This window comes from Typopeltis vanoorti, chromosome 19, assembly GCF_054136105.1.
Source record: "Typopeltis vanoorti isolate ZY-2024b chromosome 19, IOZ_Tvanoo_1.0, whole genome shotgun sequence".
Classification (NCBI taxonomy): domain Eukaryota; kingdom Metazoa; phylum Arthropoda; class Arachnida; order Uropygi; family Thelyphonidae; genus Typopeltis; species Typopeltis vanoorti.
The window spans coordinates 34154264-34181838 of record NC_143567.1 but is presented as its reverse complement, the minus strand read 5'-3'; the positions used below and the strand labels follow the sequence as shown (position 1 = coordinate 34181838).

General features: G+C 36.0%; 1 protein-coding gene across 1 annotated transcript in view; it reads left to right on the top strand.

Moving 5' to 3' along the window:
* noi (splicing factor 3a subunit 3 noi) overlaps nt 1-27575 on the top strand; it is a 251677-nt gene that overhangs the window by 14384 nt on the left and 209718 nt on the right. The window contains exons 2-3 of the mRNA XM_090408813.1: nt 952-999; nt 23865-23917. Of these exons, the coding sequence (XP_090264939.1) occupies nt 952-999; nt 23865-23917 (101 nt within the window). The remainder of the gene's footprint in view (nt 1-951; nt 1000-23864; nt 23918-27575) is intronic.

Here is a 27575-nt window from a genome sequence, read left to right as displayed (position 1 = left end):
TCCATGGGTTCCTGATGTGATGGAATGACAACAGAATGGAAAAGATGACATAATCAAGGGTTATATTTGTATTGATTATCACTACTGACTGATGAAATCAGAGCTTATTGACTAAAGTGGTTAAACATATTAATGAGATCTGATGGTGACCTCAAGGAAGACCACAGAGAAGCTTAGAATATAACATCTGAAAAAAATTGGCTGTGATAAGATTAGAGAGGAATAGTGCACGATGAGAAATTGAACTAAACATCATTCATTTGTTCAGTGAATTTTACTGAATAGAATGCTTTAAAAAAAAACACTTTGATCGAGATGTTAATTTAATGTCATTAGCAACTGGATTATCAATTCATAGATCATTAAATTGTCCACATTAAGATTTTGGAATCGTCTTTCTGCACATTAAAATTTTCTTTCTCTTTCAGATGAGATTTTAAGCAATGAAAAGCTCATGCATGTAACATTACTAATTTTTTTTTTTTAACTCCCTCCCTCACTGCCAGAAAAAGTGATAAATTAGAACTCTTACTTATGCACATAGTTCTTTATTCTTTTGAAATTGCTTTTTATTTTGCATTAAATCTCTGAAGCCATTAAGTACTATGAAAAGGTTAAAAAATGTGTACAGTTTCAATAGTCACTTTGTATTTTGGATAATAATACAATTTTAATATATAAAAAGTTATTTAATAATTCTTTATTGATAAGTATTATGATGTTTCAGCGACTCTTCCACAATTTATGAACTGAAAAGATGTTTTACCATAAGGTGGATCTTTCTCACTCAGCAGGACATATCAAAGAATAATCAATTAGAACTAGCTTCTACAAAAATCTGTTATATAAAACCACTATTTTATTATTTATTTATATAGTGCTGTAAATGCTCAGCATAATTAGAATTTGCTGGTGATGATCTATTTTTTTTCTTTCTCTCCCTTCTTTCAGCATAGAGAACAAATCAATTCTGACCATAGGCTTAAGATCTTGCTGGATGTAAGTAGATAAATTTTAATTTATTTTCATTTAATTATATAAGAGTTGGCTGCCATTTGCTGAATTATAATTCAATCAGTTAATCACTTGGAGTCAGCCATATATGGCTAACTCCAAGTGACTCCATTTTCAAAGCAATAACATATACAGAAGAAACATATGCACAGGATATGGCACTATCATTAGTGGCAACACCAAATTGTCATGTTGGAGATTTAATGAAATGTCTACAGGACTAGGAAAGGATTAAAATGCATCCAATATTTCGTCTCAGTCACTGAGAATCTTCATGGATTACAAATAACTTTTGTAACACACACTCAAATACAACACAATACTAAGTGAAACACGTGGGCGATTCTAAAGTCCTATCTAGGTGGCACGCCCTCTATGGGCTTTTGTAGGTGGCCTAGGATGTAAAGTGGGATCTCTGATAATTAATGTTTCCCAAATTTTGGGAAGTTTTATGCAGCCGTATTTATTTAAATTCAGTTGGTTTCTGAGTGCCACTGCAGATTCTAAAAAGTCTTTCTTTTTTGAATTTACTATGGCGGAGCATGGTGGTTTTTTTCCAGGAGATCCTGTGGGTTGTACCCAAAACATGGTCTGCAAGGGCAGATTGACCATAATCGTGATTGCAGATGTATGATTTGTGTTCTTCTAAATGGATGGTTGCTGATCTACCTGTTCTGTCCGAAGTAAGTCAGCTTGCAGGAACAGGGTACGTTATATATTCCAGGCACTGAGAGAGGAGGGAGCTGATCTTTAGTAGAACGGATAAGGGTAGCTAGTTTATGGTGGGGCTTAAAAGCTATGTGGAGATTGTACTTTTTTAAGGACCTGACTATTTTTTATGCTGTGTCACGGATGTAGGGTATGGTGATGGCATTTCTGAAATCCTTCTGACAGTTTTTATTTAAATAAAATGTTAAATAAATAAAAATAAAATAAATTTAAATAAATACAGTTTTTATTAAACCAACATTAATCATCCAACATGATGTCACAGCACTTAAGCCTCAACACACGAATACCAAATTGTATAACAGAACATATTATTATATTTTATTGTACGGGCACCTGCATGGAGCTGGAAGACTCGCAGGAGATCCAAACTACTCTCACAGTATCTATCATATCTCTCCATGAACACATTAACAGACAGTACTCACAACTGTTTCTGGCAACCCATTCATCACTCAAAGCAAAAAATCTAGTCTCACACCCCTAACTATACTCTAGCTCAACTTCTAGGAGTGACCTCTTGTTCTCTCCCCCGTAGCCAAGTGCCAAAACACTTCCCCTTCATCAATCCTTTAAGTAACTTAAATGTTTCTATAATATCTCCTCTTTTTCAGCTGTCAGCCAACTATTGCAACCCACAATACAGTTATAGTTGAAAAAAACTTTCAACAACTAGCTGTAATCCAGAGTATTTTAATAATAAGGTATGACACCTTTTGACTCCTTGTATATGAGAACTATATGACTTCTGCATTACTTCAACCTTCTTCTGGGTCTGGCTCCCACTGATGAGACTGCAATAAAGGTTGAAACCTGTCTGGGTAGTGGCCCTTTCCATGATGCATATCATTATTACATGTCTGTAAGGATATGTGCCTTGCATTATGTGATACGGCAATTGATGTGAAGTCATTAGCCTCTGTGTACAAGTAGCCCAGTTATGAAGTTATTTCACATGTAAATTTTGTTTGCTTACACTTGGATAAAGGATTAAACCAAGAACATAATGTAATACTTGAAGAAAACAGTTGTTTTTTTAAGGCATACCAAGAGAGAAGCTATTCAATATGCTACAGTTATATGATGTCAATAGGCAATATATCAAGCAATACTTAGTCTGTATTTGAGTTGTAGGTTGGCTGTTAGAATTGAAGGAAGTACAGGAAGATGTTTAATGTTAAATCTGGGGTGAGACAAGGTTGTACATTATCTATATGGATCACATTATGAAGGAAAGTGGTATTAAACATGATATCAAAATTGGAGATGTTAATGTCAGCTCTTTTCTTTATGCAGACGATGTTATACTTCTAAATAAATCTGCTACAAGTCTGCAAGATTCCTTGACTAAATTGAATAACTGTAGATATGGTATGAAGGTCAGCAATAAAAAGACAAAGGCAATGAAAATAGGCAAAATCATTGAAAATGTCAACTGCATTGTGAATGGAGAACCTGTGGAACAAATAAAACATTTCAGCTACTTAGGCACAATTTTTACTGAAGATGGTAAACTAAATATAGAAATAGACAACAGAATCAGCAAAGCTGGTATCGTGGGAAGTCAATTGGATAAATTCATATGGAATAAGAAAGAAATTAGTCGGAACACTAAATTAGCTGTATACAAGACTGTGTTCAAACCAATTTTAACTTATGGATCTGAGAGCTGGGTCAGAAGTAAAACACTTGACCAAAGACTAGAGACAGCAGATATGAGAGTCCTGAGAAAGATTAGAGCCGTGAACAGATGGCATCAATGGCAATATCATATTAAAAACGAGGATATTAGGAAAGAACTTGACATTGTCAGCATCCAGGAATGCGTTAGCAGAGCTAATGTCAGGTGGTATGGTCACTAAAACAGAATGGGCGAGGAAAGATTAGCAAAACAAGTGTTCTCTGCCAGGTTGGCAGTAAAACGGCTCAGAGGAAGACCAAGATATAGGTGCATTGATATGGTACGAAGTGCCTTAGACGATAGAAATATAGATCTGATAATGTTGGAGTCTTGACAAGTAACAGACTGATTTGGAGGAAAATTGTAGATAGGAAGCTAGTAATGATGTAAATTTTTCATGTAGTACTATCATATCCTGTACATCCCTTGAGGATACATGGCAGGAATTTGATTATGATGATAAGGCAGAACTGTGTTTTGCTAACATTGAAATGACAATGTTATCCAGATTCCCTGAAGATTCCATCCAGATTCCTATATTGGAAATCAGAATTAAGGGTAGGGAAGGTTGATGTTCTATAAGTTGTGGTGATTTGTGTAGTGAAAGGTATGTAAAGTGAGGAATAACATGTACTGTCATCAGTGAAACAACTTTGTATTGTAGTTGTTTCACTGATAAACACATCACTGTAGTAATCCTTTGAAGTGAAGCACATATTTCCCATTCCACGATAATTTCACATCCCTTGAGTAATCCTTGATTCTCCAAAAGATGCACCAAGGCTGTACAAATGAAGAACCGAGCATACTGTTGGCTATCATCAAGAACTCTACCTTCTCTCACTGATTACACCAAAGCTTGAAACAGCTGCAAGAAAATTGTCAATGCATCAAGAACCAATTCCAAAGATCCAAAAGCAGGAAACTTTTGTTGTGCCCAAATTGCAGCTGCACATTTTGGTTTCTGGCCAAAGCCGTTGGTACCACAGTTTTTGGCCAAGCACTGTCCCAGATAGGTCAATTGCATCGTCACCTAAAAACAAAGCCAATTACCTGGCATTGCAATTTTTCTCAAATGCCTACATAGATGACTTTGGTAAATGTTGACCAACTGTTCTAGACATCCAACACTCAATGCTTCCACTTTTACCAAAAAGGGATCAGAAAAATCCTTTTTAATATCTAAATTAGATATTAAAAAGTTCCCCTCTCCCTGATGGCATTCCTACAATTGTCCTGAAGATTTATGATCTAGAGTTGACTCATATTCTGCATCATCACCTCTTTATGTTCTCTTACTCCACCAGCATCTACCCTATATCCTGGAAATTAGCTCACGTCCAACCTATTCCCAAGAAGGGTGACCAATCCTTACCATCAAACTATCACCCAATCTTTTTTCACCTCAGTCCTTTTCAAAGTAATGGTGAGAACCATCAACACCCAACTCCTCTGCTACTTTGAAAGTACTCAACTAATAAACTGCCACCAGTATGGATTCAATTCTGCCAATGCTGTTGTTCAACAGAGAATCATTATTGAACACCTAAGCTTTATCTTATGCAGGTTAAAAATTTTCAGGATAGTGTATTGACAGAATCTGTCCAATGTGTTGTTCACAAACCATTTAATTAAATCAAAAAGGGATATTTGCAGAGTTTGATTCACATTAACATACATATACAATTGCATTACAATTCTTGGTTATGTTCTATTCTCCCTAATTCAAACTTAGTTCTAATTTTCTTCCTTTAAAGCTAAATCACAATCTAGAATAAGAATATTCTGCAAATCATATATACACAAACTGACAATGAAGCATACCTTGAGTGAGCTTAATTCAATATCAATTTACATTATCTTGTTGTACTCAAAAACGGGCCTACTTGATGTGCATTCTTGTTCGGAATTATCACATATATAAGTGCTTACAGTTCTCATTCAGCACTGCCTTTAAGATGAATCTTTTGTTTATACGAAAGTGCTCCCTTTTGTCCTTCTTTCCTTCTGCTGGCTGGCTTCTTAATTTCCCACCAAATTTCTTCATTATCCGAGTCATCAGTTACTTTATTCCCTTTTGGACCTTTAACATAGCAGCAATATGCAGCTCTTTCTATACTTTCCTATGCTATACTTTCCATAGTGGTGGACCCAGGTAAGTGAAGATTGAGAATCCTAAGACTTGCAATGCTCCTCCTTTCATTACCGACAATGGACCTCACGTGGCGGCAGACCCAGGTAGAAGATTCAGACTTTTCTTATTCCTAGCCTCTTCTCTCCATGTGAATTTGTGCACATTTTTATGTTGGAACATGGTGTTAGTAATAACCAGTCCATGTCCTGAGCAGAAATCCAACAGATATTTGCCATTATTATTAGCTTTGCTCTTTTCTCCAAATTTTCCCAAAATATTTTTGTATGTCTCACAATCATTTCCTACTCTACTATTTAGATCCCCAACAAGGACCAACTTTTCCTTTTTCATTGTGTCAGTTGCTTTTTCTAAAGCCTCAAAAAATTCCTCCACTTCTACCTTAGTAGAACCTTCTGTGGGACCATAGGCACAAATAAGTCTCATTGTCCAGTTCCCCATTCTCATATTTGCCCACATTACTCTACTTGAGACTGACTGCCATTCAAGAAGATTAGCCTCGTATTTTGTGTTGAATACTATGGCTACTCCTTCTTTTCCTTGATTGTTATTGCCTGAATATAACATTTTGTATTTATTGCTCAGAAAGATCTCACCAGTTTTGGTCTTTTTTGTTTCAGTCACCCCTATTATGTCGATCTGGTACTTATCTAATTCCTCAGCTAGCTCCATTTCTTTGCCATTCAGGCTTCTTACGTTGATAGTACCGATCTTTAACTCTGGTGATGTTGAGTTGGGGTTTGTTTTCAGATTTGTTCCAGTAGCTGACTTTTCGCTGTTCGCCCTGGTTCCCTGGCGAAAACAACGGGGGCCTTGTTTAACCGGGCGACGCCCCAGCCGGCATGAAATTTTGTCATGTTGTACCATCATTTTTATTTTGGTTTAACCAATAAGAATACAATTTGGTCGGCTAAATCCCAAATTGCCAGCCCATCCTCGTTCGTTCAGTATCAAAGTAGATACCCAACAGGGTGCACCACGAGAAGGTGAGGATTGGACATTAGGTCAGAAGCCCTGGTCGGTTCTCCACATTCCTTTAAAGGCTATGTGGAGGTCTCCTCTCAGTTATACAGCTTTGACCCTTAAACACCCCATGAAAACAAATTTAAAATGTTTTAAGACTAAGTAGATTTTATTTTAATCTTAAAAGAAATGTATTTAATTTTTATTATTTCTTTTTTGTTCTTTTTTATATTTTAATGGAAAAAATCACACATTGGTGTTGGTTCACAAATTTTGCTTGCGTATTTCGGCGATTAATGAATATTTAGTAAATATATGCTTATTCATAAGTTCTTATTCATTTCAAAGGTATTGATAAGAAACACAAAAAAGATTACAAATGCAAATTCTTGAATATAAATACAATAAATATTATAATAATATATGTCTATATTATGATTTTTTTTAGGTGGGGGATGTGAAATATTTTAATTTTTTCAAAGGGGGTCTTGGCATCCACAAGTTTGGAAGCACTGGTATAAGATAGCCCCCCAATTTCTTCTTTCTTGTGTTAATGCAAAGTTAGGTATTGTTGTTATATCCATTATTTTTATATCTATGCATATCTGTTATTTTTTTGCATAGCATAGGTTTAGTATTTATGTGAATTGTCCTAATTAAAAGTAGAGACTGTAATAAAATCATTTAAAAAGTGTGGTATCTCTAATCTTATGGATGGTACGGAAGACAATCTGTTGTGGGACACTGATGACGATGAAAACGAAATCAATTCACCAGATTCGAACTGGGATCCATATGACGATCATTTAAACAATGAATCTGAAGAACTATTTTTTCAACAGATGATGACGAAAATTAACGTGAAAATTGAGGTTAATAATTATTATTTGTGTTTTAAGACTTGCATATATTGTAATATTTTAAATAAATTTATGTCACAAAAATTAATCTGATTTGTTTATAAACACTGCCTATTTTTTTATATAACGATGTATTGTAACTACCTAAATGTTCATCCAAGAAATTAAGCTTCCCTTTTTATATTTGCTGTATAAGGCTACCCATGATTTTGAGGGGTTTTCTGTAGTATTTGAGAGTTGTCTTATATGCCGACATATACGGTAATTCACCACTGTTATAACTGTTGTTAACACAATGTTTAGACCAGGACTCATTTGCTTTGCAGCAGGAACTTCTCTATGAATTATGTAATGTGTCCAAATATATTTTTGGGATTTTTCCCTCACAAGGGCTTGTAAACTTTTAAACTTCCAGACAAAACTTGAGCACCATCAGAGCAAATTCCAACACAATTTTTCCACTGTATGTTTGCCTGGCATATAAAATTGTCCAATATTTTGAACAATTCAGGTGTTGTGGCTCTTCTTTCTATTGGTTTACAAAACAATAACTCTTCAACTGCTGATAATCCATTGCAAAATTGAACATAAACAATTAAATGACACTTGTTGCTGTCTGTTGCCTCGTCAAGCCTAATTGAGAATAACTGGTCACAAAGCTTTGACAAAAGTTGAAGCTGCATATCTTTACTTATATCACTAATTCACCGAGCAACAGTATCATTTGATAGAGGTATGCAGTTGTTGTTTAGTAAAACTTTCTCCAAGCAGAGTTTCCACAATATCAATTGCAGCTGGCAGAATTAGATCTTCTCCGATAATGTTGGGCTTTTTGCACCCAGCATATTTTATATGCAACTTTGTAAGAAGCTAGTAAAGCTTTTTCATTTACAGACAAAGCTTTTTTAATGCTAGATTTTTTGCTTTTCAAAACATTTCAGTTTGACAGCAAAGACCTCTCGAGGTTTGTTAACATACTCCTTATGAAGTGTTTCCAAATATCTTTTAAGTTTATTTGGTTTCATGCTATCAGCTGCCAAAATTTTCGATCATATAACACACAGTGGTCTTTCTTCATCATTTACTTCAGTCTTTATAAAACTAAAATCTAAATATTCTGCTTACCTTCTTGATTTTACTTTCAGAGTGATATTCTGTGAACCTGAATTTGTTGACATCGACTCTCCACAGTCATTAGATGCCTACTTGCATCCAGTTAAAAATTTATCCATTTTTCTACACTAGAAAAGATTGTTTTTATACCATATATCACAGTCGTTGCGAATAGGGGTAAAATAATGCTGATCATCGACTTCTCACTGTTGCAGTGTACTACTGCCATCTTGCCATTATAAGCATTATTTATACTCGCAGGAATTTCTAGAACATTCAAGACTTCCTGTGATGAAATTGCAAATGTTTCCAAAAGGCCAATACAATTCATTGGTCTGTGCAGTGATGCCAGATCTATACAATTTTCTAAAGATTTGTATGAATATTTAAAAATTTTAATTAATTCCTATTTTTTATTTTATTTTTTTAAAAATTTTTTATTTATTTATTTTTTTTGCTAACTTTTATGGGTTTTGTCAGTGTCTCAACACAAGAATTGCAAGGGGGAGGAAGGCACCACGAAAACTTCTTCTTCTTCTTCGCGTTATTCCCGCTTCCTATGCAGGGTCCGCGTGTTACTTTTAGATGCGACTTCTTGTTAGTACCACTCCCAACCGACCCGTCGCCTGGTCTGCCGCTGGAGGTGGGGGGGGATATATTTTTGACTCTAGAGGCGTATGTTCATGGGGCCGGTTTGCCTGTTTGCGGGATGAAAAACGCCAGATAAACTGGCGGAAAAAACCCTACTGACCGCACCCAAGACCGGCTAACTTGGCTATGCCTGAGGAAGATCCTCAAATTCCTCACGTCTACAATGGGAATCGAACCTGGGACACTCCTTCCCCAGGCATATGGTTGCGAAGCGCAAAGCCACTAGGCTAACCGCGCGGTAAGGCACCACGAAAACTAATATTAAAAAATGGGGCACACATGAAAGAAAGTTGAGAAACTGGTTTATACACACAAAAAAATCATACCTCCTTAAATTTCATTCACTGTTAGAGTAGTCACAACTAATTATGGCAATCCATACCACTTATTTACCACTCTCCATACAAAAGATCTAGTCTGCACATCCTTACTAACCACACTGTTACATTACCTCTAGTGCTCTGACTATTTGTCATATATTAAAAGAATTTCCTTTGCATCAGTTTTACAAAATCTCTTTAAAGTTTCTATCATGTTCTCTATTTTTTGCCTAGCAACTGAACTTTATAACTCACATGCCTTCAACCTATCCTCATAGAGAGCTTTCCACAGACTTCTCACCATCTTAGTAACCCATCTCAGAATCTTCTCCACCGCCTCCTGATCCCCAAGAAATCCAGGTGACCAAATTTGTGCACAGTAAAGATGCAGGCAAATCATAGACTTATAAAGGGGAATAATAACTTCCCTGTCTTTACTTGTTAGTGATCCAAGTAATCCTTTTAGCTATTTTATCAACTTTGAACTTCAACTCTCTCTGTCTGCCATCAACCCCAGATCCCTAGCCTCATAAATTTCCTGTAATCTAGTATCATCAATATGATACAGGGTGTGTAATCTTTCACCCCAAAGTGCATATATCTACATAACCTTATATTTTGCAACATTAAATTGACAATCATCCTTTGCCTTCAATGCTAATTTATTTAAATCATCCTGCAGGATATTTACATCGCCCTTATCAACTGCTGCCCTCTTTCATTTTTCATTATCAGCAAACAACTGAATATTCTTCCTCTTAAATCTTTCTGTATATCACTGATATATAAATTAAAGAGTAGTGGCCTTAGTACAGAATCCTGAGGTGCTCCACTAGTCACTGTAATTCTCCTCCATTCCACTTCACCATATACTACTCTGTGGTGTCTGTCTATCAGCCTCCCTTCCTATCCATGCTACTAGCCTCATATCCGTTCCCATTTGCTCCAACGTTTGCAATAGTTTTCCATGTGGTATTTTGTCAAATGCATTTGCAAAGTCCAGCAATATCATGGTGTAGCCATTTCCTTTATCTAGTTCCACTGTCACTTTATTATAAAATGTGAATAAATTACTAAGATGGGACCTACCCTTTACAAAGCTATAGAATATTGTATTCCTATTTACCCACTGTTGAATTTTACCATTAACCAACTTTTTCATTTGTCTTTTCCTCTGTACGCACACACACACACACTCATTTATCCCAGGGGGTGACTAGACACATGCTCAATTGCATCTCCCCCAATATCTCTAGTTTCCCTGTTTTTTTACTTCCAGCCTCTCACTAACCCATACGTCTTCCAACTATCTAACTCCAAAACTATTCGAATGTAATCCATCAGGGAAACATTTGAAAGTCCTTTTGATGTACAAAAGGACTTTCGAATATAAGTCCTTTTGTACATCAAATTCACTCTATACATTTATTAACTATACACCATTCCTTCTGCACAATCTTCTCATCGATTCATTAGCAATTATTGCCTTTCTCAATACTGAGGGAGCAGACTCACAATTTTTACTTCCTTACTCTTCATTTTCACTTCTATCAACAACTTTTTCATATCCTTTTTCATTGTATATTTCTCTCCTTTCAAATCATTTGTTCCTGCCAAAACAATCAAATCTTTCACTTCTCTCTTCTGCTAACTAACAGCTTCACTAACCTCCTTGATCTTCACACCTAGACAACATGCTTTTGTCACTTTCTCATTAAGTATACTTCTTATCATCGAATCTCCATACAATACCTTCTTATTTCCAGTTTCTCATACTTTCATACTTTCCTCATTCACTTTTTTCTTTCATTCTTCTGCATGTTGTACCACATGACAATGTTCTGTTGTGTGCAGATGATGTGAATCTTGGCAGGATTATTAGTAATAGTGCTGATATTTTGGCTCTTTAGGAGGATGCTAGAAAGGTTAACAATGTCAGTTTAATGCATCTAAATGTAAGGTTTTGAAATTTGGTGTCTTGGGGTAATTGTAGAATAGAAATTTGAAATTCAGAGGAAAGAGAAATACAAAGGTTGTGATGACATCTCATTGAATTGCTGCAGGATTATGGAGAAATTGACCATGAGAGATAAAAAGATGGTGGTCCCTTTCTATAAAGTTTTGATCAGACCACATCTGGATTTCAGTACTCAGATCTTGTCCCCAGAATAATTTGAAGGGGATTAAGTAAACTTGGAGGGGCTACAGAGACAGATAACAAAAGTGATATCAGAACTGCACAGTGTTGATTATGAGGATAGATTGAGGACATGCAGACTGCAGAGTCTGGTGGACAGAAGACTAAGAGGGGGGGCGGGGAAGGATATGATTGTGCATTTATGCTGTTGAGTGGTTATTATCGGATTAACTTGGTAAATTTTTTTTTTCGTATGGTAGAATGAGGAGAAGAAACAAGGACAAGGGCCATCCTTGGAAGTTTAAAAAGGAAGTAGTGAATAAAACAGTAAGAAGCAAGTTTTTTGCATGGAGAGTGGTAGAAGCATGGATGAATTGCCTGAGAGGGTGATGAAAGTGCAAATGATAGATGAGTTTAAGGAGTGGTACGATAGACTTTGTATTGACTAGCACCAACCTCCCATGATGAGTCTTGTAACCCCATGGATGCCAAGAAAATAATAATAATATCATCATCTATTCCTACTGCATATCCATTTTTTATTTCTATTTCTTTTTCTCAGATGAATTGGATTCTGGGATGAAATGCATTTAATTTGGACAGAAGCTGCTATAACTTAGAGGAAGAGCCATTCCAAATTGCAAAAATATCACCAACATATCTGTATCAATGTGGAGGAAGATCTAGGTGAAATGCTATCAAAGGTATGTTGTTGTGTGTTCCATGAAGAAGTTGAAGAGCCTTTTTAGATCTAATTCTTCATCAACCAGATGGAAGCGTACAGTTTTTCACTTTTTAGGAAGAAGACTCACACAGGCCATTACATCCATGCTGAATCTCACCACCATATATATAATTTGCTATGATAATTCACTATATATTCTCAAAATTCAATCTTGACTTCAACAATAATTAAATAAATTGAGTCTTTTCACTTCAATATACAAAAACAAAAAATAGTTTAATAATATTAAGATGCATTTTAAAAAAGTATATACAATATTCTGAACTTTATTTGGACAATAGAAACTTGTCTTAAATTCTAAAAAGACAAACAAATTATAACTTATCTGGTTTTGGACCCAAAAATAAACCAACTGAAAAGAACATATCTGTTAACTATGTCTGGACCTCTTTTGAAAGAAACAGTTCTCCTGAAAACCACTTTATCTTAGAAATAACTTGATTTCCTGTTCCTTGTCAGAGAGAGAGAGAGAGAGATACAAAAAATGTTCAGACTTTGACAGTAAAATCTTCAAATTCGAACGCTGTCTAGTGTTCCTCCTAAAATGGCCTCTAAAAAAAATTCCACATAAGTGTTGCTTCTTTTCACTTTATTCTTCAAGATTCACAATCTTTTCTCTCTTCCTGTACAAAGGATTCCCAAGGGAAAATGATTGAACATTGAAAAATCAATTCCCTGTATTCTCCAAAATAGCCTTCTGAATCATTTCTACACCTATATGAGAAATTTCATTTATCAAGTTCCAAAGTTCCTATAACTTTCTTCCACAACTATTATTCCAGTTACTTTTGTAACATAACAGCTAAATAACTTTTAAAACATATTTTTATCTGGAAGACCGCTACTGACGGAACTTTTTTCTCACTTGTTCCAAAAACTCTTTCATATCACTACCATCTGTATCTCCCTCTCTCTCTCCCACGCACACGCGCACACACACGCACACACACACACACACACACACACACACACACACACACACACACACACACACACACACACACACACACACACACACACACACACACACACACACACACACACAGAGAGAGAGCTTTATCCAGCTGTTTACTAGTTACTCTGTTCTTTACACTTGCACATCCTCCAGTGTGTACAATGCTTCCGGTTCTGCCTATCTTGAAGAGGGAAACTGCTGCCATTACACATTTTCTTCAGTGCTTTGCTTGGAAGGGGTAAACACTCATGTTTTTAGTCATCTAAGTAAATCTTTTTAACTTATGTATTTTAAACATAACTAAACAGTAAACTATAACACTAATTTGGGATACAGTAAACTACAAGGAAATCTTACTACGAAATAATGAATGGGCTGTAGGGTGGTTATGTGACAGAGTTTCCCAATGATTATAACGCAACTACTTATGAGTGGTGTGTGCAGAGTACCATTGTCATACACGAAAATCATGCCACTTGTCAGGAATTCTGGTCATTTGCATTGAATGTTGGCTTTTAGTTTGTCCAACATTGTACAGCATTGATTGTTCCTTCCTTCAGCAAGAAATCCACCAACAGAATTCTATGGCAATTCCAGAACACTGTGGTCATGACTTTTCAGACACTGGGAACAGTTTTGAATTTTTTTTTTTTTTTGGACCTGAAAACATCCACAGGAGATTGTGGATGTTTTCAGGTCATGGAGTATTGTTTGCTCTTCAGGGTAAAGGATGAACCCACATGTTTCCTCTCTTGTGAATAGGTGAGTTAGAAAATCGCCACCTTTATCGCTTTATTGCACCGAATTCTCCAGGCACATCCCTATGCATGCTACCTTGCACTCCTCTGGCAATTGTCAGGGCAGCCAGCAGGAGTACACCTTTCGAAAACCAAGGACATCCTGAACAATTTTGTAAACAGTGGACTTACTTCAGTTCACCACTTGTGCAATTTCATGCAGTTTCACTTGTTGGTCTTCAATAACAATGCCCTTGTTGGATCTTGAATGAAAAGATTTCCTTAAAGAAATTATTTATTCAGGATTCAACAAGTTTTAGCTAAACAACAATGAAAATGCTTGTACATAGGTAAAGATACAAATTTTTTAATGAATCATATACTAGTACTATTTTATGTAATATTACTTAAAGGTAAATGATGTCAATTTTTTGTAAGAATTTGTAATGGAAAAAGTATTCTTTGTAAGATATATGTTAAGGCATGTAACAGAAGTTCAAAGTCCACTAACGAAAACCTCGGGTGAATTGCGTAGCCTACGGCAAATTGTCTACGTGTGGAGCGGCACGTGCTCGGTGTTTTCCAGGAAGACGTGGCTTGTGCACGGAATAGAAAAAATGACGTGCACAGAAAGAGGATGCCGGGCAGAAAGGTATGGGAGTGAAGAGGGCGCCAAAGGTAGTGGATATAAACGGGGTTTGTTCCCTTTCAAGACGGCTTTTAGTCCTTTTGCCTTTTGTCTGTTTTGCTTTGGATTTTCTTGTCAAATCGGGGCGAGTTCGAGTTCGGGATCTTATCTATTGCGTGTGTTATTCATGGCCATCGTTTCGAGATGTCGTATGGAAGGAATCGATGAGGAGATTATTGGCAGCATTCCAAGCAAGCCTGAATAACTGACTGCCATATGCATCCACGTGGATCGGTCCGAGCCATGCTGTTACTAGTCAACGATGGGAAAGAAAGGCAGAACAAAGAAGTCCAAGCCTAGCCTGTGAGACAATTGTCTAGAAGAAGACTAGACATTCCGTGGGACGAAGTAAGGATAAGATGACAGAATGAATATACTTTCAGAAATATGGTAATGTTAAAGCCTTTTGTAATTCTTTGTTAAGAAAGAGAGGAATATTGTAATATAGAAGAAAAGAGATGTTATGTTTCAGAACTCTATACTTGTAGGAAAAGGACTAACGAATATTGGATAGCAGTGTTTTAAGTCTTAGTGCATATTTCTCAAGTAATTAATTGAATGAATTGTTGTGAATAATGATCTATAAAGTTATCGATGTGATTGAATTAATTTGAGAGAATGTGTAGACTAGTAAGGATATTTGGAGGATGCTAACAAATTTGTGCTATGGAATTGACCTATGCTTAAATTTTTGTATAAAATACATTTGCGATGCTTAACATTTTTCTTAGGATACCTATATTCCAATTGAGTTTATTCTTGTAAATGTGTAACCTGAGGAATTTAATAAATGTGTCTTGAATATCTTAACCTGGTTTGTGCCTTGAATTGAATCCAATGCACTGCTTGCTAATATCTGAATCTGAGCGGGATAGAATTATTTGACAGAGACCACGACTGCAAACTAAAGTAAATTAATTGACATAGATAAACTGAGATAAGAAGCAATTAGTAAATTGATTAGCTTAGTATATTTTCTGAGGGTTACTCCTTGGTTAAGAGGAATTTCTAACCTAGGGATCTGGCTGGCGCAGCTTGATCACATAAATATTGCCAGAACCTGATTTAGGAAGTGACTCCAGACCATTATTACTGAGGATAGGGCTCCTTTCAGAGGTCTACCCTTTGTTAATTATTTAATATACTTAATCATTCTAAGAATTGGCCAATTGTCTGGATAGATTTTACAGTGAATGCGAGAGTGCAGTGTTAGATTAGTTTCATGAGTATAGACCATAAAAGTACATAGTTAAAGTGATAACACTACACAGTGATAATTTAAGACTAATAAAATAGGAAGGAGAACACAATAAAATTATAAAATTAAGAAAATGTCACGACATAACACCCTTAATGAGCAGTATGTCTTCTGTCTTGCTCGATGAAGGCCTGACTGCCTGCCCAATGTCAATCTGCAATGTCACTCCTGCAGACTTTAAATTCATTTCACCAAAAAAACACACCTGCTTCTTTGAGATCACCTTTTCGCCATACACAGCAACCAGTTCATGGTGAACGTTCTTAGTGAAGCCCCTTTTTCTTGCAAAAAATGAATAACTCCACAGAACTGTTGTAATAGGTTTCACGGTATAAAAAGAACACAGATGGTTAAGAAAATAACTATTTATTAACTTAAAAGCTAATACAGCAGAATACAGTTCGTACAGCAGAATTCCTCGCAAATCTGCAGGAACAGGTGTTGAAGAACCCTGGCATTGGAATTCGGGCTTTGTTCATGGAGTTGCTAACTGTAGTCAAGCCCTGGATAACAAGGGTAGCCAATGGTAGGCCGTATGTATGGCAGCAGGATTCGGCCCCTTGCCACACCTCTGGGAAAAGTCAAAAATGGTTGTCTGAAAATTTCTACGACTTCACCAGTCCAAATGTTTGGCCTCCAAACTCCCCAGACCTTAACCCCATGGATTATTTTGTATGGGGCGCAGTTGAAAAAGACACCAATCGCACTTCCAGTAATACAAAAGCCCAGTTAATGGATAAAATTAAAACAGTTTTTGCGGCCCTTCCCAGGGAGACTGTAGCATCAGCTTGTTCGAGGTTCCGAAGCAGAATTGAAGCTGTGATCGATGCTAATGGTGGTTATTTTGAGTAAATCTTGTTGATAGTATTGTAATTAACTCTGCCTGTAATATTTTTTTGTCAATTCATTAAATTTAATAGATACAAAGAAGATTTTCTTTTTCCTTACGAAACTGTCAAATTTATCCCGAACACCCTGTATTTCGCTGGTATTATATCCAGCATCTTCAGAGTACACAACGCAAAGTTTGTTACAAAGGCAAGACAACCACAATCCAGTGTAACAGTGGGGACAGTATAAGTGATTGCAGCATGCAACACAAGACTAAAGTCCTAATATGGCGCCATCTAGGTTAAAAAAAAAAAAAATTCAAAGTTTTGAAATAGTAGTCCAAATGATAAAAAATAAAAGTAATAAATATTAATTTGGTCTTAGGATGACTGTCTCCCAAATCTTTGGTAGATTTATACAGCCATACTTGTTAAGGTTTGGAGTATGTTTCAAGGCTTCTGTTGATTCCAGGAACAACCTCTCTGACTTGTAGAAGCTTCTGTGCATTACTTTTGTTTCTTTCCAATTGATCCTGTGTGCAGGGGTATCCAAAGCATGGTCTGCCAGACCCGACTTACTATAGCGAAAGTGTCGGATATATTTTTTGTGTTCACTGAGGCGGATGTCCACATTTCACCTAAGGACAAATGCACTCCTTTATCACATCCAGGTGTCTATGAAGTGCCCTGTTCTTGCCATGAAGCCTACTACGGACAGACAGGAAGAAATGTGGACATCCGCCTCAGTGAACACAAAAAATATATCCGACACTTTCGCTATGGTAAGGCGGGTCTGGCAGACTATGCTTTGGATACCCCTGCACACAAGATCAGTTGGAAAGAAACAAAAGTAATGCACAGAAGCTTCTACAAGTCAGAGAGGTTGGAATCAACAGAAGCCTTGAAACATACTCCAAACCTTAACAAGTATGGTGTATAAATCTACCAAAGATTTGGGAGACAGTCATCCTAAGACCACATTAATATTTATTACTTTTATTTTTTATCATTTGGACTACTATTTCAAAACTTTGAATTTTTTTTTATTTTTTATTTTTTAACCTAGATGGCGCCATATTAGGACTTTAGTCTTGTGTTGCACGCTGCAATCACTTATACTGTCCCCATTGTTACACCGGATTGTGGTTGTCTTGCCTTTGAAACAAACTTTGTGTTGTGTGCTCTGAAGATGCTGGATATAATACCAGCGAAATATTAGCTTTTAAGTTAATAAATAGTTATTTTCTTAACCATCTGTGTTCTTTTTATACCGTGAAACCTATTACAACATGTCTGACGAACACATAAGCCTATCCACACGTATAAACTCCACAGAACACCGGTTTTGGCCCATACTCACATGGTAGCCACCATTTTGCAACTGGAATTAGCTGTGTGGCAACAGTAATGCCACACTGCAATAGAGGTCTTTTTGAATGTTATTATTGAATCTATCTGTCTTCTGTGCTTTATCTCATTACCTTTCACCATTATTAAGAAAAAAAATGTGTTACCTTACTTTTCGGAAACTCCTCCTCGTATAAACAATGAATCAGTTTTGTTTTTCTATACAATTAAAATGCACTAACAATGGAAGCTGGTAATGTGAAAACAGAATATTTAAATTTACACAAACAAAATTCTGTAGAATATCTGTATGTATATTTGTTCTTGTGGCTTATCTTATTTTGGGCCAACCAAAAGAGCTGTCTTTATTTGTCTAAAAGAACATAAGTCTTATATTAAATATCATGAGCCTGAACAGTCTGATTTGCTGAGCATGCTATCTGTACTAAACATAGAGTTCATTGGAACAAGACAAGTGTTTTCTTCATAAAAGTCATTCCCTAATAGAATTTTTTTATAAAGACATTCTATGAGGAAATTACTATGAAACTAACATTTATGAAACTTTACTCTATTGTCTTAACTTAAACAGATTCAATAGTCTGTGTTTATTCCCTTTATGGGAAATAGTACTTTTTAAATCTGCTAACGTTTCCTAACTTTTTTTTATTTTTATTTTTATTTATTTATTTTAAGTTAGGAAATTATTGCCCATTTTAGTTATCTTAGATTAGATTACTATAAGGGAGACCGGAAAGTAATCAATTATTTTAAATTAATTTTTAGGTCATTTTTAGCCGATTGTTTTTTTTAAATAACACATAAATTATTAAATTTGATTTATATTTAAATATTAGTATTACTTTTCTATTTAAAAAATCTTTTTTTTTTTTTTTAAATTTTAGATTATTTTTTTCATTGTATGCTGTTTTTGTTTCACCAAGGAAAGAATGCTACCAGGGCTACCAAAATCATTTGCTCAACTTATGGAGACGTATTGAAGGTTAACAAATGTCAGCGATGGTTTAGGAAATTTGCAGAAAAAAATTTTGATCTCTCTGATCGTCCTTGATCTGGAAGACCTCTTACTCTAGAATGATGATGCTCTTAAGACTCTCATTGAATCAGATCCAAAACAAACCATACAAGAATTAGCAGAGAAACTTAATTCATCATGGTCAACTATTTAAGAGCATTTACATAAGAGTGGCAAGGTTCTTAAACAGGATGTATGGGTACCACATGAACTGTCAGAAAACAATAAAGCACAGAGACGGGCGATTTGCAATTCATTGTTGACTAGACAACAAAATGATCCCTTTTTGGAGCGAGTCGTAACTGGTGATGAAAAATGGGTGCTGTATAAGAATAATAAACTCCAATTCCAACACCTAAAGATGGCCTGCATCCACAAAAGGTTCTGTTGTGCGTTTGGTGGGATATTCATGGAATTATTCATTACGAACTCATGGAACAAGGTAAGACTATCACAGCAGCCATCTACTGTGAACAATTAGAGCGACTACATCAAGCATTGTTAATCAAACGTCCTGTGCTTGTCAATCGCAAAGGGTTAATTTTGCAGCACGATAATGTAAAACCACATTCTGCAAGAATGACTCGAGAAAAAATTAGGCAGTTAGGATGGGAACTTCTACCACATCCTCCATAATCGCCGGATATTGCCCCTAGTGACTATCACTTATTCAGGTCCTTAGAACACAGCATAAGAAATAAAACCTTCCGCTCGCAAGATGATGTCCAAAGGAGTTTGATATCATTTTTTGCCTCCAAAGAAAAAACATTTTTCAAAAAAGGAATTCTAAACTTAGTAGATTGTTGGAATAAGGTTATAATAAACGATGTTGATTATAGAATTGAATAATGTTAATTTGTTCTTTAATAAAATTTATATTAAAAATGTAGTTCAAAAACTTTATTACTTTCCGGTCCCCCTTATACTAAAGTGGCGCATTTTAGAATTGTCTTTTTCCGAATAAGTAGAAAACATAAATAGTCATTTATGAATGTTGTTGTGATGCACCTTGCTAATTATTGTGAAATGTTATTGAATAAATTGCTTAATTGCTGTTCTACAATCCTGTACTGAAATTGCCTATGATGCTTAGGTGAAAATTCTACAATAAATGTTTTAACATGATTTTTCCTCCATTTTTATAGTTATATTATTAAGCCAACTGATAGTATTCCAATATTGAAACAAATTGCTTTTTCTTGGACTGCCCTGGCACACTTCTTGGAGAACTGTGGTTTAGGTATGGCAGGAGCTGGTGGCCTGGTTGGCCAAGGTTAGCGTATCCGCTCTCCAGCCAAAAGGCTGCGGGTTCCAATCCCGCCATAGCATGGATGTTTGTGATTGTCTATGAAAATACTAGTGGTGGTGGTGGTTGGTGCAGTTGCGGTTTGTTGTAGTTAGTGAATTGAGTGATGGAGACAGAGTTGTAGAGTAGGTGCCCTCCCTTGATAAATCTGTGGACTCCCTGTAGGTGTCACGTAATAAAAAGATATTGCCGGCATGGTTGGCTGAGCAGTTAGCATATCCACTCTCCAGTCAAAAGGTTGCTGGTTCGAATCCTGCAGTGGGCATGGATGGTTGTGATTGTCTGTGGAAATACTAGTGGTGGTGGTGGTGACTGGCTGTAGATGGCATCAGTGTAGTTGGTGTAGACAGAGCTGTAGAGTAGGTTCCCTCCTGTAGAGACAGCTCCACACGTAGACAATTTGCCGTAGGCTACGCAATTCACCCGAGGTTTTCGTTAGTGGACTTTGAACTTCTGTTACATGCCTTAACATATATCTTACAAAGAATACTTTTTCCATTACAAATTCTTACAAAAAATTGACATCATTTACCTTTAAGTAATATTACATAAAATAGTACTAGTATATGATTCATTAAACAATTTGTATCTTTACCTATGTACAAGCATTTTCATTGTTGTTTAGCTAAAACTTGTTGAATCCTGAATAAATAATTTCTTTAAGGAAATCTTTTCATTTAAGATCCAACAAGGGCATTGTTATTGAAGACCAACTTCCTTTAGGTGTCACATAATAATAATAATAATTTTTCTGGAAGATAGGATTGTAGGAAGTATCAAGTTATTAAGAGATAAGTAAAAAATATTATATGTAAGTATAAAAGAATGCTAGAGCAGAGTTTATTCTGAGATTAACCACTTGGAGTGTAATAGGTCAGCTCAGACATGCAAGGACATCAAATTGTAGATCACATCCAGTGATATTAGTGTCAGTGGCAGCCTGGATGAAACACTTTAAGGATCTTCTGACAGAGGATATGAAGGAATGCATGGTAGGTGGCACAGGTGTAATCTGAAAATACAGGAGCTGGTGAATCCTTTTTTTTTTATGGAAGAGGAGGTGTGAAATGTCTTGGCAGAGTCACAGAATGGGAAAGCAGCTAGCTCAGCAGGAGTAATACCCATGGAATTATGGAGGTGAACAATTGCTGAAGATGATAAGAATGTAAATCAAGTTCTAGAAGGAGGTGTGATTAGTATTTATCATATATAACTCTATCTATAAGAAGGTAATAAAAATGATCCTTCATATTACTGAAGTATTAGTGTGATGGCTTTCATGAGTAGATTATTAAGTAAAATTATGAGGTTAGAGTAGAGGAAAGTCTTCTGTGTGTCTGTTGGAAAGTCCTGTATTGACAACATTTTCATCTTATGATAGATAGTAGAAAAAAGAATTGTCAAAAGATAGAAAACATTTGACTTTTGCAGACCCTTGAAAAGACCTATAATTCATTGCCCATTATTATTATTATTATTATTATTATTTGACACCTCCAGGGAGTCCAAGGACTCATCGAGGAAGGGCACCTGCTCTGCAACTACACCAACTGCATCTCCTGCCGACCACCACTGGTATTTCCACAGACAATCACAAACATCCATGCCCACGTCAGGATTCGAACCCACAGCCTTTTGGCTGGACAGCAGATATGCTATCCACTCAGCCAACCAAGCTGGCAACCAGGCCATTAGCAGATGCTGAATATCATGGAGGATGAATGTAAGTGAGTTGATCCTCAATTTCATTAGGAAAATATGTAGAAGTTGCAGAGCAGTTGCGTAAGTGTGGGGCAACTAGTGTTGGTTGAGTTTACAACATCCAAAAACCTGAGACAGGGATTTGGGATGTCATCGACCCTATTTAACATCTACTTGATGCAGTACTAGCACATTCAGATACTTCATGTAGAGCTATGGGAGTTGAAATTTGGAAGAATGTCGTTCATTCACTACTCTTTTGCTGACGATAAGTGTTAATTGCTCAGAGTCAGGATTGAATTAGTGATTCATCTAGGCATTCCTTCTATCCCTAGATGAATCATATGATTAACATTATTACTTCATTAAATAAGTTCCTCCCTGTAGCTGTTAAATAAGCTACTTATGTATACAGCCACTAATATTATCGGTTAGTATTTATATTTTACAAACATGAATATCTAGATGTTATAGGATCACATGCAATTCATTCCATCCAAGAAACTTATTGGATATGCACAGGTAATACCAGATCTGTAAATTGTAATTCATTTGCCTCTAATGAATGTATTTTTATTTACACCTGTTTTTTTTCTCCTTTTTATTTGGTAATGGTTTTCATATGGCTCAGGTTTCGTTAATGTCAATTCACAATCTACACCTTTTAGTAATTTACATATACTAACCAGATATAGGAGTCTCTTTAATTATTAGTTTCTAATATGTCCTGAAACATACACATTCCCTTGCACATATTTGGTTATAATTGTTATAATCAAATAATTTCTCACAATATGTAATGCATATGCTGATACACAAACAGAAATTACAAAAAACTTGTCACAAGAACATTCTAAGAAGTTTCTTTGCACTTCTCATGAATGTGTTAAGCAACTGAATGGTGTGTTGCGGAGTCGACATTCAACAATAAACCAAGATAATTCTCCAATGTTAGTAGTGTTCTGACAAATGGGGGGAGGTGGGATGGACTTTGAATGTGAGCTGTCATATAAGAGGATACTGATGGTCATATAAGAGTGGATACTGATGCTCTGCAACTGAGTATATCTTGCCTTCAAAGAGTTTGGAATGAGGCCATCATGGAGACACTGCATTTGTGAAAAAATTTGGTGAATTGCTTGGCACATCAATCTTTATAGTAGTAGTATGGATATATTCATTAGATACTCCAACAGAAATAGCCTGAGAATTCATCACTACCAGGAAATAGGATGAAGGGATAACCTGAGCTATAGAGCAGTAGGAGTTGTAGAGGTGAAGACACATAAAAAAAAAAAGGTAAAGTAATGAAGATATTCTGCGTAAATGTTAGGTATATGATTATTAAGTGGGCTGATTATTTAGATGAATAATAGCTCTGTTCTAGCAATTGATTGATTTGAGTTAGAATCAAAATATTGTTATTTAATCTTTCAAACATATCACTGGGATTGGGAAGGGAGAATAACTACTTATTTGCATTATTTATGGCAGTTTAATTCAAAATCATGTAAAGGTGGGGAGATCCTTTGCTTAGGTAAATTAAGTTACATAAATTCTAATTTCATTTTTGTTAATGAACAACTGCATTTAGTAAGTTTTCACATTCTCGGAAGTCTTAATTATTTTTTTTTTCTCTAGAGACATATGGAATGTACTGGCAATTTGAAGGAACTGTATGAAGACAAAGATGGGTATGTTTATTTTTGTTGTTTATTTATATTTTACTTGCTATTTTAATGCGATTCCATCCAAAGTTCAACAGATTCCTAATTTTCTATCTTGTGGAGTGGTGCATCCTGTCTTGAAAAATGATATAAAGAATTCTGGGGAAATGACTGACCTCTATTTTGGGAGAAAGGATTTTCTCCCATAATAGAGGTCCCTAGAATGATGCTTTCCGGCAATATACAAGTGTGTTAAAGTGGCACGTTGTGTGTCAGATATGTGAATTTCATTATTACAATACTAATGTCCATGGTCACATCATGAATTTTATAAAAAAACATTCATTTATAATGTATATAGAAAATATAAATTATAATATATATACTAGTGGCCAAAATTGTGGAAACCTTTTGGAAAAAGTGTATTTTTGAGGTTTGATGGCGCATAACACTATAAAATTATATTTCAATGGAAAGATAATTTAATCAAGAATGTAATGTAATAAAGTTTGTTCAATTATCTGTATTCTATGAAAAGTTATAGCCAAATAACCAGAAAAAAGAAGCGCAACTTGCTTAGGTTGATATGAAGTAGCTTTCCCTCATTTGAATGTAGCCAATGAGCACGAGTGTTTAGAGAGGGAATCAGGTGTCATCTTGTTTTGGCAATGAGCCAATAAGGTCACAGTAGGATTCAGCTATTGATATCATGTATTGGAGCTGAGAGGAGGACATTTGTCAGTGTGTTATGTGATTGCTATCAAGTTTTTTTTTTTTTTTTTTTTTTTTTTTTTTTTTTTTTTTTTGTTCCTTCATTTAGTGAGCTTGTAAAAGGTAATAAAATTAAAGAAATGGCGAATTGACTGGTCACCTAGAAAGCGATGTAAAATAGTACTATTAAGTAAACAAGGCTACAGTTATGAAGAAATTAGAAGAAAAATTGGTGGAAACTTAACCAAAGGTGGCATTTCTAAATTTTTGAAGAGGTATAAGGAGAATTAGTCACTACTAAACCAGACTGGTAAAGGCAGGAAAAGGTGCACAACAGCAAGTGATGATAGAAGAATTGAGAGACTGTGCCTACGTGACAGAAGAAAATCATCTGGGTGTATACAAGATGAAATGCCACAATACAATGTGAAGTTGAGTGCAAGGACTTCATCTCTCAAACAAAGGTTGAAAAGATCAATTTTTTTGAAAGTTTATTTTTCACTTGGTTAGAGTATAATAAATTTAGTTTAATCCTTTATCCAAGTGTGAGCAAACAAAGTTTGTGCCTGAAAGTATCTTCAGGACTGGGGTAGGGTGGTACAACACCAGGACAACTCCTTGCAAAGGTGGAGCAAGCTACCAACATGTGTTGGTATGTGTTTTGCATTATAGGAGATACTGAGATAGGAGTGTTGATAGCTTGCTCCACCTTTGCAAGGAGTTGCCCTGGTGTTGTACCACCTTACCCCAGTCCTGAAGATACTTTCAGGTGCAAACTTTGTTTGCTCACACTTGGATAAAGGATTAAACTAAATTTATTATACTCTAACCAAGTGAAAAATAAACTTTCAACATCTTTCTCTAAATCCAGAGTAATTTATTAAACAAGGGTGGCACACCATTTGGCAACTCCTATAGGTAGAGATGACCTTCTAATGCTTCTGCCTGGTATCTCCACTTGGGCCTGGCTCCCACTGAAGAGACCTCAATAAAGGTCGAATCTAGTCTGGGTAGTGGCCCTTCCCGTATCTCCGCTTGGGCCTGGCTCCCACTGAAGAGACCTCAATAAAGGTCGAAACTAGTCTGGGTAGTGGCCCTTCCCTTAATGCATAACATTAGACATATCCGCAAGGAGATGTGTTTTGCATTATAGGAGTGTTGGTAGCTTTCTCCACCTTTGCAAGGAGTTGGCCTGGTGTTGTACCACCTTACCCCAGTCCTGAAGATACTTTCAGGTGCAAACTTTGTTTGCTCACACTTGGATAAAGGATTAAACTAAATTTATTATGAAAAGATTAAACTGGGCTACTGGACAGTGGAACAATGGGACAGTGTTATTTGGAGTGATGAGACCAAAATCTCCCTGTTTGGTAGTGATGGCATAAAATACGTAAGGAGAAGAATCGGAGAAGATTTGCATCCTAATTGCATTACACCTACCGTGAAACACCCACTTAGTGTTATGATCTGGATTGTATGACATCAAACGGTGTGAGCAGAATTTGCGTGATTAATGGGAATATAAATGCCCAAAAATACATAAATGAAATACTTGAGCCCAAACTGAAGCCTTCCGCACGTGATCTTTTCCAAGATAATGAAGCATTTATATTTCAACAGGATTCAGCTCCATGTCATGCTGTTGCTGTGTGAAAAAAGTGGTTTCAAGATGATCATATTTCACTGCTGGAATGGCCTGGGAATAGCCCAGACCTTAACCCAATCGAAAATCTGTGGAGCCGACTAAAGAAACTTTTTAGTCAGAAGCAACCCACCAATAAAACCCAATTAATACAAGCAATAATTCAATCTTGGTTTCACATTATAACAGCTGCAGAACTAAAAAACTTGGTTCACTCCATAAGAAGGCGCTATAAGGCTGTAATTAACGCTAAAGATTACCCAACTAAGTATTAACTTGCATTAACTCATATTTTTGTATATCTCATTTTTTCTGTTTCACTTTTCTTCTTTATAACTGCTGTTCTAATACAAAATCCTTAATAAAAGTTATTGCATTACATTCTTGATTAAATTATCTTTCCATTGATATATAATTTTATGGTATTACTCCAAAAACAAGTGGTGTTATAAGCCATCAAACCTCAAAAATACACTTTTTTCCAAAAGGTTTCCACAATTTTGGCCACTAATATAATAAATTTATTATAATAAATTATAATATATAAATTATAATGTATATGGGGTGCTTAAGGATCAAAGCTGTATAACTGAGAGGAGACCTCCACATAGCTTTAAAAGGAATGCAGAGAACCGACCAGGGCTTCTGACCTAATTTCCAATCCGCACCTTCTCGTGGAGCACCCTGTTGGGTATCTACCTGGATACTGAACGAACGAGGATGCGCTGGCAATTTGGAATTTAGCCGACCAAATTGTATTCTTATTGGCCTAAACCAATATTCAACATGATGGTACAACATGACAAAATTTCATGCCGGCTGGGGGGGGGGGGGGCGTCGTTCAGTTATCAAGCCCCCCCCCTGTTGTTTTTGTCAGGGAGCCAGGGTGAACAGCGAAAAGTCAGCTACAGGAACAAATCTGAAAACACACCCCAACTCAACATCAGAGTTAAAGATCGGTACTATCAACATAACAAGCCTGAATGGCAAAGAAATGGAGCTAGCTGAGGAATTAGATAAGTACCAGATCGACATAATAGGGGTGACTGAAATAAAAAAGACAAAAACTGGTGAGATCTTTCTAAGCAATAAATACAAAATGTTATATTCAGACAATGACAATCAAGGAAAAGAAGGAGTAGCCATAGTATTCAACACAAAATACGAGGCTAATCTTCTTGAATGGCAGGCAGTCTCAACTAGAGTGATGTGGGCAAATATCAGAATGGGGAATTGGACAATGAGACTTATTTGTGCCTGTGGTCCCACAGAAGGTTCTACTAAGGTAGAAGTGAAGGAATTTTTTGATGCTTTAGAGAAAGCATGTGATAG